The sequence below is a fragment of the Dermacentor silvarum genome, unplaced genomic scaffold, assembly GCF_013339745.2.
Source record: "Dermacentor silvarum isolate Dsil-2018 unplaced genomic scaffold, BIME_Dsil_1.4 Seq458, whole genome shotgun sequence".
NCBI classification, from domain to species: Eukaryota; Metazoa; Arthropoda; class Arachnida; order Ixodida; family Ixodidae; genus Dermacentor; species Dermacentor silvarum.
In genome coordinates, this window is record NW_023606265.1 from 47726 (window position 1) to 65708 (window position 17983).

General features: G+C 43.9%; 1 protein-coding gene across 1 annotated transcript in view; it reads right to left on the reverse strand.

The window, feature by feature from the left end:
* Positions 1–2694: 2694 nt before the first annotated feature.
* The window catches only part of LOC119435108 (protein ECT2), a 72424-nt gene continuing 57135 nt past the window's right edge, over positions 2695–17983 (reverse strand). The window contains exons 17-20 of the mRNA XM_049659702.1: positions 17638–17789; positions 16075–16157; positions 11174–11351; positions 2695–2834 (exon numbers count right to left, since the gene is read on the reverse strand). Coding sequence (XP_049515659.1) covers positions 2733–2834; positions 11174–11351; positions 16075–16157; positions 17638–17789 — 515 coding nt within the window. The 3' untranslated portion in view covers positions 2695–2732. The remainder of the gene's footprint in view (positions 2835–11173; positions 11352–16074; positions 16158–17637; positions 17790–17983) is intronic.

Sequence of the window (17983 nt, forward strand, 5' to 3'; positions counted from 1 at the left end):
ATGTTCTATGGACGTCCTGCGTCCCAAAAAAGAACATCTATTAGAGGTTACTTATGTCCAGCTGCGACATCCTTTCAACGTTAGAGCAACGTGATCTGGATGGGACTTAGATTATCCATGGTACGTATTTGTAACGTTGTTTGGAGAAATATAGATATCTATAGGACGTGTGCAATGTCTCAAACATGATGTTCTATGGACATCTATGGTACATTAATGGTTCACTGGGGATGCTCAAAGTCTGGCGGAAACATCAACAGATCAGCCGTAGAGATAAGCAAGGACGATTAGAGTACTGGTGGAAAAAAAGCAGGGAAAAGATGCATACCACCTGATCTCTTAAAATCTTAGGTAGCTGTACAAGGTAAATTTTTGAAAAAGAATAATGAGAGGTATACAAAAATGCTAGATAAAGAACATGTATAGTATACCTGAATAAATCAAGCAGGGTAGGTGACTATTTGTCGCAGTGGCGCACCGACGGTGGGGGGGTTCGGGGGTTGTAACCCCCTCTGAGGCCGACTTAGCCCCCCTCTTTTGTTTAACCCCTTTTCTTTCCTTGCGCATTTGAGTACTGCAACTAAGATGTAAGACGCGCAATCGTCTGCACACTCACAAAAAGCGCATTTTTTGACAATTTCCCGTGAAGAAACTGAAATTAGTGCTATTTAGATGGTATTGGCAAACTGTCAACACCCCCCCCCCCCCTCCCCCCCTTCTGGCAGCGATCCTGGGTACGCTACTGATTTGTCGCCGCCCCGTTTCAACGGGGATGCCAATAAATCATCATCATCATCAGGCCCAAATTTAACGATTCGGCTACAGTGATTCGGCCACGGCCGCCTGATCCGATCCAGAGCGGATTATCGCCCACGAAGAAGTATGCGCCACAGACGCAGGCGGGCGTTCTAGTCGAACCCTGACGGCGTTGACGCCGACACACCAATAGTAGCAAGTGGGGATGCGTTCGCTCTTCACGGTTGCCACAAAGGTAATTCTAATACACTGTAACGAAGGAACTCAGCAAGATAGGAGCCCGAGAGAGTCCATAACCCCGCGAAACGCTCAGCTGCTCCGCGTAACCGAGATTGCCGGATCTCGTTCGCGCGCGCGCTCCCTGTTCGAAGGAGCGAGCGTCTCCAAGCGCTTTGAATGAACAAGCGAATGCGTTTCGAGATTTCGATCATATAAACCGTACCGGAAAAGCGCTCTAGAGCACTAGATGTATGTACCATTTAGAGGGTATGGTGTCCACATCGCAACCCTAGTTCTAGCCGCCCTGGCATTGTAAACTATGTACAACATAGAGAGGAGGAAGTGGCGGGGAAAGGACGACTCCGCACGGGAGCGCGCAGAAAGCGGCGCCGGCGACTGCTACGCGCTGCTCGTAAATTTTTGCTTGCACGCTACGGATGCCACTTGGCGACTCCATTCCTATATTTCTGCAACGCAAGCTATTTGACACGTTGTGCTAGTAGTTTCGCGACTAGGGCGGCAAAATAACGCAATCATCTGGTCGATCTTAGCGGCAGTGTGTGCGGCCTTACCACGATTTATTAACTAGAGTACCGAAGCCAAAACATTTGTTTCGATTTTCTTTTCGGTTCAGTTCCAATTAAAATCCGGGACAACAGCAAAAAACGGTTCAAACAAGTTTGAACAGCGGTTTTATCTGCGTTTGCATAATTGAATAAGACAAGAAAACAGCATAAATTAATTTTTACAGGAGCTCGGCAGTGCTCTAACATGCACGGTAAGAAAAAAAAAAAAAAAGAGTGTCTATTGTTCAAGTCACAAATTGTTAAAGATCACATCGTGGAAGCACGCCTCAGTAGGAATACGAGTCATTTCTATCGCATATGCTTCAATTTAGACACCAGTGTGATCAAACGTTACCACCCAGCTGAAGCACTTAATTTCAGTGTGATTATATGGGTCTCCCATCATAGAACCAATCAAATGCTCACGAGCGAAGTAGTTAACGTGCCTGCCTCCCAATGCAACAGGTTAAAAACTGCACCAACAGTGCTGCCACAGTCATGATGTGCAGCATGGTCAATATGAAATGTCAAGAGAACAACCGGCCATGCAGCCTTTTCCTCTCCTCGCTACAGCTCCCGTGGGAGGCCTCCCGGTATATCTAATCGGCGAAACGCAAATGCTGAACCCGGAGGAAAAGGCAAAGAAAATATATGCCCACATGCTACACCTTAGCAACTGGTGCGATTGCACTGCCTGCAGGATCAGTCCACTAAGTCACCACCTTTGATTAGTGATCAAGATCGGCCCACTTATTACTCTGCAAGAAACCGACCAATGGACAGCCAGGAAACCGAAATTTGGGGGGAGGTATATGTGTAGCTGATGACGAAATAAACAAGGACATATACTCACCTTGCAACCGCTACACTGTGCCATTTCGATGCCTAATGCATCAGGCATACTGGTACACCGTAGAAGGTTAGAAGCATGGTTTTTGCATTCAATAAAGCGGCATTTAATACTTATATGCCATTACATGCACTAGACAGACCAGACGGTCATTTTTTGTTTTAGTTGAGTGTTTTCTCGCAAATACTTCCGACAGTAGCTAGAAAGTGCATGTGAGAGCAGAATGAGTGGCCGTCAGTATTTTATTAAGTAAAACCGTCATAAGATTTCACGATAAATAAAAGCACCAATTGGCCACAACACGACTGATTAAAAACTTTAACGTATAAGTTCTGCAAGTTTTAAGCACGCTTTGATGTAGACGGACCATAGGACTCGCTCTTCACTCGCACTTGTGGGGCACTGCGTTGAGGACTGCTGCATGGCGAGTCGTCGGCAAGATCCTGCAAGACAATCCTCTTCTGAGCGCACAAAATGTCACATTTGATTAACGATAATGAATGCTTCTGCACACATTGAAACTGGATCCTTTAGAACCCAGTGATCCAGAAATGTCTGCTAGACATACCAGTTTGATCAGGATGTCTGTGTCCAGGTCAAATGTCTTTTTGATCTCAAGAGGAAGCTACCTCAAGAGCTCTTATAAAAATACATGGCAGCAGAGAAATCGTTCTTCTTGGTAACCACTGCACCAATTTTTACGAGGTTTCTTGCATGAACCAGTTAAAATCTAGTTACTTTGAACGCCGATATTTCATTTACACCATCAATTTTTTTTAAAAGAGGATTGTCATGAAATATTACAGTTTACAAAAGTTAAAGTTCACAGATAAAAAGAAGTATCACATTTACGTAAACTGCACCTAATAATACATCTAAAGTGGATAAAATTGATGTATTATATATCATTTTGAAATATACCACTAATACGCGAGTTTTACATAATGCTCATAAACAACAATTTCACATAAGCTGCTGTAAATTCATATACCAAATTTGTCCGCTTTAGTTGCTCTAAAAGATACATTGTTTCACCGCAGTGCGCATACAAGACGAAGGTCACTGACTCCCCCAAACTTCAGTTTTATTGCTAACAGATGCAGTTTACAAAACGCCGATATCTGTTATTGGCGGAAAGTTACGATTTTGTAAACTGCGTGCTTCAATTTCTTTGAAATTAGAATTCTGCTTCCTAGAGTCTATACAATTTAAGTTTATCAAAGGCAACACCTTTAATTCGAATCGGTTCGGCTGTTGTCTCAAAGAAGAATTTCTGCGTTTCACACATACTTGAATAGGAAAGTCAAAGTTGGCCCCAAGCTAAAGCTTCAGCTTGAGTTGAACTAGGAACAAGGAGCTGCATTAGAATGCACAGGGGATTCAACTGGTTGTGCAAAGCTTCAGCTCATTACCTATATTTCTTTTCTGTTTGCACCAACCCCTATGTGACTTATCTAACACAAGAAATGAAGCCATACCCTGTCTTAGTCGCCTTACACAGCGACTTGGAGATTGATACCTTCTTAAATGTCACCAAATCCTTTCTTCTTTGGGTGAGACAACAGTTTATGTCCAATTACCATCTAAGATAAAGACAAGTGCTGTAAATGATCAGACACCATTCAGGCAACTGAGTTCCTCCACCAGGCGGAGGCCTTGATGACATTGAACCCTGAAAAATCAATTATGGCCATTGCAAAGCAGTTTCAAGTGGAAGAGTCCACAGCTAAGCCTTCCGAGCATGATTTCATCAGGCGCAACTTTTAGCAATGTATTTGCTTGCTTCCACAAGGCCTGCACAACACACGAATGGCTGACTATGAACTTCTGCAGCCTTGTCACCCTCAAGGTAGCAGACATCCTAGTTCCCAATATGAACTTGCACACCATAACCTCCGACACTACTATGTGTCGGAGGTTGTTACTGGTAGGGAGACTAACACACAAAGCAACACAATGCTAAAATCTTGCTAAAGGCTGATATTGTAGAAGCACTGCATAGCATCAAGACAAGCTATCTCGATCTGAGCATGTAGCTGTTATCAAAGCCGAATCCAGACCGTATTTGAGGCTGCATATGGTTTTATTCAAAAGTTTAAGAACTGCAGTAAAAGAAACAAGGTAAAAAAAATTAGAAGGAACATTGATTTTTGTCTGACATATTGTCATTCATGAAGTCATTACGTCCTTAAATTCCTTTGTGCACACTGTTGCATGGGACAGATATGACAGATATTGTGTAGAAATATCATCAACTGCTGGCATAGTAAAAACTAGATATCCACTAGCAACACTTTTTACTAAATTGTAGAATGTGCTAAGCATAGCGTGACAAAAATGTTTGTGTGCAAAGTATGACGAACTATACGTACACATGGCCACGTTCTACTGAAGATGTTAGGAGGAACTTTCACAGGAACTTGTTTCATTGAGTTAGACAACCTTTGTAGCGGCGATCATCATATACAACCTTAAAATTATGCAACATAAGTTGCATTGTTCGCACAGAAAATGATCCGGCTCAATATTCTCTGCGTGTACTAATACCATTTAGCAAAATCAGGAACAATAAATCTAGCTACTGCAAGAACTTGGTCAAGCTTTGAAATGGATTTTCACTTGCATGAAATAAAATGACTCGACAGTTAAATGGTTTAATTGCCAATAAATACATTAGAATAATTGTACTGCTCAATTCATATTAATATTTTAAATTAGGCCAACAGTGCATAAAAGGTACATGCACTAGTACAAAATCAGGCATGGCAGATTAGGAACAATGTCACCTCAAGGCTGAAGTGTCTTTCTGCAAAGCAAGATGCTGCTGAATGGTGAAGATTACTGTTGGCTGCATGATACACCTGCCTGCCATACTGATCACAAAAGAGTTTCAGAGTGGCACCTCCAGAACTGGAATGATTCTGAAATCATTCCACATTTTTAAACACCTACTAGAATGGAATCGGAGCCCGAAATTCCAGAATGGAGTTGGAATGGAAAGGGCACATAGCCCTGAAGAACTAAATGTTGATTTTAGGTGAGACTACAAAACCAGTAAATTTTCCAACTAGACAAACCAGATAGACTTGGTCAAATTATTACATTTCTAAATATTTGCTCAATACCGGCTCTTTCAGTAGGCTGTAGGTGACTTCTGTTTCACTATGTCTTGTTTACTAGGCGAGAGAACACTGGACTGTGTTTAAAGGGATTTGGTTAGGTTCACCAGCCCTGTGACACAAGAACAGGAGTGGCTACATGGCAGTAGGAATGCAGAGTGTAAAGACAGGAGTGCCAGACTTAACTTGATTTTTCATCTGCTCGAAGTTCACTGGGGAGGAGGAGGGTGGAGACTGAGAAAGTGGAGGATTCAGAAGAAGCGCCTGCTCGGCCAGCTCGGCCAGCATGAAACATAGCACAGGATGGAGGCACCATCTCTCGATACCTGTTGTAACGACTACCTCTGCTGCAGCATTTATAAACACATTATTCTACACATTCTACACTTCTGAAGAGCTGGAAACATTCCTGCATTAGAAGGTTTAGGTCGATTTAAGACAGCAACTTTTAGTTGTCAAGAGCAATTCGATTTAGCTTGACTTATAACACAAAGACGGAGGTGAAAAAAAAAAAAAGCGTTGCCAATGGCTGCATGCTGCACAATTCCATGGCAGTTTGGAATGCAGAGCATGTTCTTATCACACACTTTCGATTGTCTAGAAGGTGTTAAGACAGCTGGCCAGAGAGGTCTGCCAGAAAAAAAAAAAAAAAAAAAAAGTTTCTTTTAGTACACCAGTAGATGTCAAAAAAAAAAAAAAAGAAAAAAAGGGGGATTGCCCTGCACAACATATTGTTACAGGGAGAAACATTATTGTAGCAATATCAATGTGTTTCGCTTCTTCTTAGTCATCAAAGTGACAATAGTATGCACGTGAGAAAATAGTACGTAACATTATTTGTAACAGTGTTAAGAATTCAAAAATATATTTTAGTTACTAGGCACACAAGCACAAGTAGTAAACAAATATAGAGGAAAGCATTCCATTTACTGGAATGGGAGGAGTGGTGAGAGGATCAGCTCAGCCATTCCAGGAGTGTTCCGAAAATTTAAAAGAAGTGGAATTGCGACAATTTCCGCAATCTGGAATGTAGTGAGAATGTAATGGCGGGCCCCTCTTCGCCACTCATGATCACAAACTCTGATGTTGGCGATTAAGCAGGTTAGAAACAACTGCAGTAGTACATACAAATTGTAACAACCAAGCCCACTTGTGTCGCAGTAACGCAGCCATACTTTCAGTCACAGAGCATTTATTGTGCATATGCAAAACTGCCGTGGTCAGAACTGGCAGCTCATGTACACACATGTGCATGGCCGCATAATACATGAGGACTTAGGTGAAGGCATGGAATGAATGATGTTTATTTACAGTGCTGTTGACAAATGTAGGTGACACCAAGCAGGTCAAGTAAATATTAGTACACACAGACTAATGTTATGCCACAAAGAAACATGGGAGAAACATGGTTAACACCAGTACGAATACAAACATTCCAAGGCAAAACGACAAAACAAGTAGCAGTCACAAACATCACAAACACACATATAGCAAGCCAACACCTTCGCTTGCACAAATATTAAAGCATGTGGGAAGCTTGCCGTAACTATCCTTTGGTGATTCTGAACCTTCATGGCACTAAGGACACCAGAATACGATGCCAAGCACCTTTTTTTTTTGTGCTGTACAAAGCAACAACCACTGCAGGCTTACATGCTTAATTTAAATAGATCATGGCAAAGCTGTGACTGTGCTACGTCAGACATGATAGGCACACAAGTTATTCTTAGCCCTGGGTTTGTTGTTAGCTGTCTGGTTTCATATTAGATGGCTTTACACTCGGCTGTTGATTCAGCACACTTTAAAACCTTGACAAAAACCATTGTGTAACAATCTGTTAGTGTTTGCATTTCTCTACCAGCTGCAGAACAGAGAAAACAGTGCTAGCAAGCTGCCAAACAATGAAAACAGGGAGCACATTTTGTTCACCTCCAAGACCACAGTGCAAACAGGAGTCAAGAGACACTTCCACTGCAATGTGTGATACCACATTCTTCAGAGTTATTCACACCAACACAGACAGGCAGCACACAAAGGTCACAAAAGACTCATGGTGTAACCGACATCTGTCACTGATGCTAAGCTGATCTCAAAGATCAATTAGTTTGCACTTACAGCACACACCTAAATGGTATTGTATTATATTATAAGAACAATGAAAGCCTAATGAAGAAGTATGATTGCATTGTCAGCACTTGTTCCATAGCATGATGAATGTCGTACATATTCAATAAGCATTTACCTGTCATGATAAAATTTGTTCACTAGGTGAACAGAACATCAGGTTTACAGTCTATCATTTCTCACAAGTGCTTGTTGGTGTTATCTCAAGACAAAACAGCAATTTCCATTATTTTGTTAGAAAACATGAGGGTGTGAGTGGTGACAGTGGCCATTCTGAGTTTACTGAAGTGGGCACAGGTTAGCCTAATAGTGTCTACTCTCCCATAGAGCTCACATTATGGCCATCAAAGGCAGGTAGTTCAGAACGTTGTCATACGCACTGGTGAAGTTAACTGTGCAATATAATCAGCGCAAATTTGCAGCTAGCTATTAAGGAATGTAAGCTAGTCCAACAAATGTCAAATGATCACGGTGCTGAGGAAGGCGGTGAGTGAGCTGTCTGGCGATTAGGTGCCCCTCAGGATGCCTATGGTGAAAAATGCCTTGCTGGCTTCATGATGGCTATTTGTATTTGTATTCATGATAACTATTTGTAGTTTTGATACAAGAACACACAGAGATGAAAAGCTCAAGTAGTGCAAACACTCAACTGCATTAAAACGGTTAGTTCTTTAGTGTTTTCACTTAGGTGTCGGATGATTTCTGAAAGTGATGTGCCTAGCACCCTATTTCTTCAGAAAAGTGTTCTCTAAAGGACAGGCCATTGCAACACTCGTCCTACCCCCAGATTTCAAGACATTATTATACAAACAAATGTTGAAGCTTCAGCAAGTCTGAAGCAAGTTTTAGGTGCTATTACAAGTTGTTACTAGTATGTTACCGAAGGTTACAGGAGTTGTAAAAGTTTGACAACAGGTGAAGACAGGATAGAGCGAACAACACTGTACAGGTTCAAGTGTCATTTCATGTTCACATTGCTATTACAGCTGCTTCTCTCTCTCTTCATGGCTAAAAGCTACTTGATGACATGGAAGTCATAAAGCAATGATCAAAACCTGACCGCACATATGAAGTAAGAAATGCTTCATATGTATGTATGCATGAATACTTCGTTTCACTGGGGTCCAATAATAAGCATTGACATTCATACTAGGATTACTAGATGGAAAAAGGCTTTAGTGTCTGCTTGCATAACCACCTGGGTAGTTACCACACATACTCTTTTATAACGTGCAGAACATCGTTAAAAAGATTTACTAAATTTGATATGCACGTTGGAATAGTGCAAATATTAGGTTACACTAGCCGCACCTTATCGTCATCGGTGTCAAGCCTGTCTTGAATGAAGTGGTTCTACATGGATTTGCATGTGAGAAACAGTCATGTGCTGCCCTCACATCAGGACAACAGAAGTGCATTGTAATTAGACACATAAACTGAGGTGTGTTGTGCCATTGCTGCTACTGTGGCATTCTCACCGAAAATGAGATGTTGGCAATACCAGAGTGTGTCAATGATATAATTTATTCTTCCATGCCAACACAATGACTGGTTATTATATGGACAGTAGTTGAGGGCAGTTATTGAAAACCTGCTTTATGACTTGCAGTATTATTGCTAGGCTTTGCAGCCTGCCAGAGTCAGACTCTGCATAATAATAATGATCAAATGAAACACGTGTGGCGTAGGGCCATCAGTGGGCGAGTTCTGACAAGCATCACACTTTTTTTTTTTTTTTTCCGGCTGTGCTAGAAACATATGAAAACACACAGGCCAACGTGAAAACTTGGTCTGACTCACACTCACAAATATGAGCCACGCTCGCATGTCTTGCAGAGGTCGATAGAATAAATATTTCCACAAGCAAGTCAGATGCATTGAGTCAAAGTTGTGTTTTCCTCTTTTCTGACCATAAAAACTGGGTGTGTATTAGAATTAAAAGCACATCAGAATTAATCCTCAGAATGTGATTTAAGCAAGCGTGGGAGTGATTGTGCATTAGAGTTGAACCGTCATATGTCAAACCTCAATATAATGAAATCCTGTCTTAGTTGCATTGAATGGCAGGCATTTTTTCCTGCTATTTAGTGAAGTAATTTTGTTCTGTGGGTGCAATTAAGCTCCTGTGCATAGTATATCAGCCTTTGTGGCATGCAACAGAAAAAAAAAAAAAAAGTGCCTGAATGCGAGTTTTTCACGTGTGCATGTCCTTTTGAGTGCAAATATTGCATCAGGTAGTGAAAGCTGCAAGCATTATGTGGATGATGGAAGGCACTGCTTCACCATCTGTTATGCCTGTACAGAAAGTGTACTGGACACACCCCACTCAAGCTTGCGAATATGCTTCTAAAGGCATTAGCAGCTGTTTGGAACAAAATAAAAAAGGCCAATCAAAGTGAGCTTACGGACGCCTTGGCTATGACGGCGATCTTAGCCTTGCAACTTACTACAACACTGTAAACAAACGAAACGGCAGTCTAGTGTTGGCCATATACTAACTCCATGATGTTGATGGGCTGCGATGATATATGTACACAAATGGTGCCATGTGATGGTGACCACTAGCAGTAGGCACAGTCGATGTGGAAGCTTTGTTCTGAACTCGATTCTTGTGGGTTGTCATTTAGGCATTCTTGAAGCTAATCTATAGTAGTAAATAGTTGTATATATAAAAGATCAGTCTCATTCAGTCTGTAACTGCCACCACTGCATTGTTTTCAGAACATCCCAAAGGAAATTCTTCGAAATAAAGACTTGGCCGTGCCAAATGTTGACGTCCAAATGCCATTTAGGCTTAACATAGACAGCTGCTCTAGAGAAATGTTTCAAAGCAAGCACACAATGAAAACACAGCTCAAAGAACAATACAGAAGTTGTAAATGTGTTTTTTCAACAACACAAAGCCAAGTCATACCAAAATCTATGTACTACCCAGGATTTTCTTACAGTTGCTGAAAGACTTGAGTGTCCATATAGTAATCGCAGCATGAAACCCAATGGCAGGGCTCATCTACATTCAGAAGACCTTTTATTATTCTAATCTTCAAAAACTGCACACATCAAAGTGCTGATGCTGCTTTTCTTTTCAAATTGGTAAAATGCCAAATGTTCATAATAAACAAAAGGCTATTAACACACACACACATCCATGCACGTGGTGTGTACTGCTGCCAAACTTCTGGCATTAAGCACTGTATATGGTGCTCTACGAATGGCTCTTACTCGACGGCTTTTGCACAAGCGAGTACACTTATGCTCACAGGAGTTATGCACCACAACCTTCCTTATATAATATGAACATATCCTTATGGAAAGCAGCTTGAAGCTATACCTTCAGCATAAGCTGTAACATGGACAGCAGTGTCACATCTGTAAAACAAAGGATTGTGAGCTGCTCTTACAGAACTTCACAGCAGCACCCATGACCAGGAGCTGTGTGTTGCCGAGTCTGACACTAAGTGGTACTACCTCATGCTGCGCGGCATCAAGAAGACATCGTTGGTGCTTTCACTGGGCTGTGGCAGGACCAGGCTACTCACGTTGAGGTTTGAACTGGAGGCTAGCCGCATACCGTGCAGTGGTGAGGACTGGTTGGTTACAGATTTAAGTGGGCTGATGAATGTTGAGACTGCACGACTTAACCGGTGCCGTGGTGTCGCCGCTCGCCGTGTGATGGACAGTGCACGGGAAAGCTTCTCTCCTTTCTTGGCGGCATACCTGCAAGGAATGAAATTGAGTGAGGACCTAAATCTGCTTACAAATGTGGGGGGTCAATTATCCCATTAAAGGGACCCTGAAACAATTTTGACGATTTTGTACAAATGTACTGAGTTGTTAAGGTAGGTCCTTCTGATCATTAAGTAAAGCATTTAAGCGCTCCGCATAAGGCATTTAATTTATTATAGGGTTTTAACAATGTGCATCGCTACTGACCACAGCAGCGCCGTTCCCCTGAGTTTTCAGCCGCCCCCTCACAATTGACAGTTAGCCCAACTGGCTACCCAGGTTGCGTCAATAATTTTTTCAACTTTATGGTTAACAAATGTTCTTTGTAATAGTTGGAATGTTGGTTAATTTGCTTTTATAAAAAAAAAGTGGTCGCAGTTTCACCTGAAAGGCGAAGCATCAATTGCGATAGCAAACTTGTAGAGAGCTATACGGAGTAATGATATTAGCTTTATCAGCTGTGTAAACTTGGACATGCAGCAGCATCGGCAACACGCAGAACTGTTGTCGACGCCATCGGCGTTTTGCCCGCGTTCGCTCAAAATGCGTGCGGCGTTGGTGACTGTTGCCGGAGCCTGTGATATAAATAGGCACTTGGTGCCGCAGCTAAACGTCGCCTCCCTTCCCTCCCCCTCCCCCACGGCTTCTCGCGCGTCGGAAGAAGGTGCGTTTGCTCTACATATATGGTGATTGTAAAGGAGAAAAGAGACGCCTACGACTGGGCATTTTATTGAATAATTGGATGCGCAAATGTGAATGGCCTACAGGGCACAGCCACCTGGTGGCACAGAGCTCAACCAGACAAACACAGAGCTAATACAGTCAACGTCCGATTTAGGGACTCCCTAGGGTTTAGCATTCCTTGGGACTCCCTAGGAATGCTTTCCTAAGCAAAACACATTTCACTCGATGACAGTGGACACTTGCTGACAAACGCTGGCGTGAGAAGCAGCAGCAGCAGCAGCGGCGGCGGCGGGCGGCGGCAGCGGGGGCAGATCAACCTTCATGCTGCCTCACACTTCAACGCGAACTACACTCTACACAGAGGTGCACCTAGACTCTCTCCCCACCGCAGATCGCTTTCAAGATAGAGCCCCACGGAGCCGCGCTCAACTGCGCCATATGCAGCAGTCCCTGGTGCCTTGCGTGCAATGGAAAATGGCACGCTTCCTACCCGCCTTTCTGTTCAGTTGCTGCAACATCACAAAGTGGCAGTATGTAAAATTTGTGAAAACGGGAAGGAGAGAGCAGCCAATCGGCAAGCAGTGAACTCGCCGGAAGTTTACGTGCCTCGTTTGTTGTCTGCTTGCAGACAATATACTACAAAACGAAATGTTTCTTGCCTGCCAATAATAAAATCTTTATAAATAAACATGTATTTTTCTTCTCAAGCTTAAACACATTCTCAATTAGTAATATGGATAACTACTACAATTTATACTATTAGCTTCTCTGCATGGTCGCTAGATGGTGTCACGCACAGTGAAAAAAAAAAAAAAGATGGGAACAGTGGCGCTCTTTCAGCAACAGCAACATTCCACTGGCTCGAGGCACCCGATGATGGGGTCGAGTTCACCGCACAACCAACGCACTGCTCGTTTCAAGAAACGAAAGCAATGCCAAAATTCGCTTTCTCCCATCTCATCAAACGCAGTTCGCACATCCAACCGCTCTACTTCCTCCTCGAGCAACACCAATGCAACAATCGAAGCTCCCATTGCAAGCGCCATTTTCTCGAATTAGACTATGAATTGGATCACAATGTGCCATTCCGTAGCTGCAGCCACCGTTTCGATCCAATACAATCCACCAGACATGCCATGTGAAGCCGGTCTCTTAGCGAGTGTATGACCACTCGAACTTCACACCTCTCGTTGCGTTCTGCTCCTAGCAGACGACGTGCTTGTAATCAAAATGATTGACAGGAGCGGGTCGTCATTTTGACGTCACCAAAAACGTGGCCGTGCCCCGCGGAAGACGTCGGCGCGGCCTAGGCCAATCGCATGCGGTGTAACCGAACACACGCTGCGAACAACGATCTCAGACCGTGCCTCAGGTGGATGCACTCAGGCCGCTTAAATTTAATGTACTCTGCTTGGATAACTCTCGCGAGGGATCGGCAGCCAGGCGGCTAATGGAGAGGTTGGATAGGCTTCGCACGCTGGCTCCACACAACCAGAAGTAGACGACACAACGTCGCATCATGATGCAGAGCCAGTGAAGGTGGAGCTTGGCCCCGATCACTCGGCGAACAAATTGAGGTGAAAAAAGCATGGCTAGGGAGGAGGTTAACTTGTAATTGTCCGTAGCTCTCTTAATATGAGACGCTTCATTTAACGGGTTCCGTGTATTGGAATAGCTGCATACAGGTTCAAGTCGTAGCATGTACACGGCTGCATAAATTGTGGTGCGAATAGCTGTACCCTACGTGTCTACAAAATTTGTTCAGACCGTTTCGGGACCCTTTAAGAAGCTTCATGGTCCTCTAATAACGTGGCTCTGGAAGAAGTACAATGCGCTGTGGTGTGTTGCTGCTAAGATAATGTAAACTAGGTTTCTCTGGGTATCAATGAGAGCGAGGATGCAAGCTAGCTGGTGTATAGTACAATGAAAACAGCAAGAACTCATGGGGCAAGCAAGGGAATGAACAATACAGTGCTGTGTTTGTTTTAACTTCATATTATACTATTGCACTGTTTTCAACTTCACTTTGTCTAATATACATATGTGACACACTATTTGTAATTTTCCTGAAAGATTTTCATATTTTCACACTCCTTCTAAAACGAAAAGCTTTTTGTTTATTATGAAGCTTTCAAAACAGCACAGATGCATTACCAAAGCAGGAAGCAGGGCATGAAATCTGCAGCACACCAATCACAATGCACATTAAGACCTCAAAATTAGAACTTGGCTTATTTGGAAATTCGGTTCATTCATAGAATTTGTGCAGTCCCGCAATTTGCAATGCAAATTAAACGGAATAATTTGAAAAGCCCGCGCGCATCAATCCAGATAATTCGTAGTTTCCGGTTGTGGCCCGCCGAGACCGGCATGCTTGAACACGATTCCAGCTTCACATATCCTGAATGTGATATCAGGAATATGGCAGCCATGACGTGTTTCCAGCTCCTGCAGTTAAGTCTGGCGCTTGCAGTACATAAATGTACGGCCTTTAAAATCATACTCCGAGGGAGCCTTCACTGGGGCTGCACTTTGGACACCACAGATTACGGTAAGCAAGCGCTAGATTCTGTGATGAGGGTGCTCACGAGCCGTGCAGCTGTGCCAAGTACTTACATCGTGTGGCAGTCTGCATTAAATTTGTGCGTTTATTTCACGTGAGTAGCGCACTATTCGCTCGCTACAAACCACTACAAAGAAGAGACAGAGCATCATCATCAATAAACGTAGCACCCTTGCTTTCTTTTTCCTTTTTTTCCCCCTGAGTACATAACTTGCTGCATTGCATGTGTTCTGATGTTTTTTTCCACCGCTAGCACCTTGTGTGCATACTATTCCCAATTGTGTGAGAAATCTCGGCCACGTAAGCAGTTTCACTAGTGTACAAGACGGTGACGAGAGTGACGGACTAGGCTTTGCCGACTATATTTCAACATAGAAGCAGACGTGCAGACATTGTACACTAATGTGGAAGACGAAGTCACTGACAGTGTGCCAGTAGGTGATGGCGGGGACAATAATAAGCCCACTCGTGTGCCCACTTTAGTGACAGTTATCAAGTCCCTGAACGTCGTCTGCTGTTTTGTTGAGTGTAGCGGTGGTGATTGAGATGCTACGCATGATTAGTGGGGTTAGAGAACATGACCCTTGGAGCAGCGAACTACCATACCAAGTAATCCCACATCAGTGATTACTTCAAGTAGTCGGCTACACGGAAAAAAATGTCACAGTTTCGCCCTAAGGGCGAAGCAATGAATGCGATAGCAACACAGCAATGTCATACGAAGTAAGGTGAGCGGCCTTGGTAGCAATATGAATTGTAGTAAACATGAGCTGATTAAGTAAGCAGGTGCTGCGGCGTAAGTAGACCGACATGAAGAGAGACTCGATGACCACGAGAAGGCGCGTGTGAAACGGTGGTGTTGATGAGAAGCGCTTACCGTGGGCAGCACGTGCGAAGGGACACACCTGTAGTGCTGCACTGCCGATCTGGGCAGCATTGCATGTGTAGCGTGCGTTGGAAATGTGGCCCGACTATTACTAACTGAATGAACAAGCGTGGTGTGAGCGCGCACAAACAAACATGAATAGATCACACCGAATGACTGCAGCCAACGGCTGTCAAAACGCTGGCAGCGAGCGCATACGCCGCGCAGAGGGCGAAGGTACGTGCGTCTATCGCTTCAACGGAAACTGAGCGGCGAATGCACGGCGCATAAAGGTCAGAGCCGTGTGGAGATAAGAGACGGTGCGGTCGCACGAACGACGAGCGCGGTTGTTGGCAGCGTAGAAGTGCGCCCCCCCCCCCCCCCCCCCCCGCTCCCTCCGGCGCTATCTTCCCGCTTCCTTGCTTGCGCGTGGGAGAGATAAGACTGTGCGGACGAGCGAGCGCGGTTGTTGGCAGACAACCACGCTCGCTACAGCTACCATGCTTTCCAGGAAAGCATGGTAGCTGTTTTCTCTGATGCTGCTCAGCTATCAGTGTGTTCCAAGATGCTGCTGAGCGTAACATGAGCACACTGACACTTACTTGAGTGCTTTTGCCAGGGTTGTCTGGAGGGAACTGGGGTCCAAGCCAAGCTCCTGTACAGACATCTTCTTCATGAAGGCAGACTGAAAACAGAATATGGACACACATCACTCAGATAAAAGAGTAATTTTTATATGACCATCTGCTGTGTGCAATAGCTAAGAAATAAAACATGAAGCAGCAGCCTGAGCTCAGCAAGTTAATGCTGTTGTATAACAGACACTGGGCCGGTTCATTACTATGAAGGGCACTCACTGGTGCATGGCAATACTACAGTCGACATTCGCTAGTTGAACCCTTATGGACTGACGAAATTGATTGACATATCTGGTGGATCAAATAAGATAAAGAAATAATGTCAAAACAACACCACTGATTCATTTGGCAGTCTCTGCCCGATTCTAACATGCTCCTGATACAAATGCGCGCCTGCTTTCTGTGTCCAAAGTAGAACACTAACATAGTGATAACATTAAAGCTCCTACAAAAAAAAAGTAAAATATATTGCGCACCTGATTTTTTAATAGAGAGGTTTAGCTTGTCTGGTAATTGGTAAACTAGGCGGACCTAGTGTTGGGCGGAAGCGTAAACGTGAGCGCAGTGTGGTGCTGCCACCTGGTGGCGCAGTGCTCAGACAAAACGGCTAATATTGTAGTAACCAGGTGTATTCTACTTCGCTGCTGGTGTAAATTTTCGGCAGTGGCGTAATCGTGTTGCTGCCGAAAATTTACACCAGCAGCGAAGTAGAATAACCTTGGTTACTGCAATATTAGCTGTCTTTGTCTGTTTGAGCTCTGCACCACCAGGTGGCAGCGCCATACAGGCCGCTCATGTTTATGCCTCGGGCCCCAACGCCCGGCTCGGTCCACCTGCGTTTACCCAATTACTGGACAAGCTAAACCTCTCTAATAAGAATGATGGCGGCATGTTTCCTAAAGTCAGCCTCGCTGCTTTAAAGTCAGCCTTGCCACTATACAGCCATAATATGTGGCAAAGCTTACAAACACCTCAAACACAGTTTCCGGCTCATTTTCATGACAAAAAAAAAAAAAAAAGCACATTAGAATCGGGTAAATGCCGTAATCAGACATTGTGACCTACAGTTCTTACTTGAAAATCTTTCTAGGCAGTCTGACAGTAGGTGTTTTCGATGGCATATGACGTGTGTTCACATTCACTGTCCCGAGACGTACGCTACCATAAGGAGGTCACTTTTGTGGTCACCATAGGGGTCAGGTGCGTGCATGCCAATTGGTCACGTTTGAATTATCTGGCAAGACCAATTTTTAGGACTGAAATAACTAAAGTTTGGCCCATAGAATGCTTGGGCTGGTCGAGACTGTCGGTCGAGATGGACTTAACCGAAAAATTGCATTAACCGGAGTAGAATTAATGAAGGACTACTATACTACATACTTGAGTTGCTGCAGCCTTACTTGTGAATTGACTTGTTTTGCCACAAGCTTTTTTTGCATCACTCCACTCTGACCGGAAGACAGCTTGTGAAACATGGCTAAACAAAATGCTGCTCTGCACGCACACTCCTACTAAGAGAAGGCTCACATGGTCTGGAACATTGTAGACCTTTCCCATGTGCTGGCACAGGGTGCACAGGAAATCCCTCCAGGGCGCTGATTGCTCTGCCACAAATGTGTACAGGTTCTCGCGTGGTTCCGTAGGCAGCCGCAGCACCAGGCCAAATGCATCTTTCACATCTGCACAAGCAACCCCGTGGCAACATGAACTGTCCGCAGTGTGCTGAAATAAGATCATGACACAAGAACAAGCAATGTTTCTTTTCTATGCATTTATTTCTATGCATAAAATCTGGTTGAGCCAGGGCTCTACGAATTGCTTTCTGTACTCCAAACCACCAACTCCGCAATACCTTGAGGTTCAGGTGGCCGCA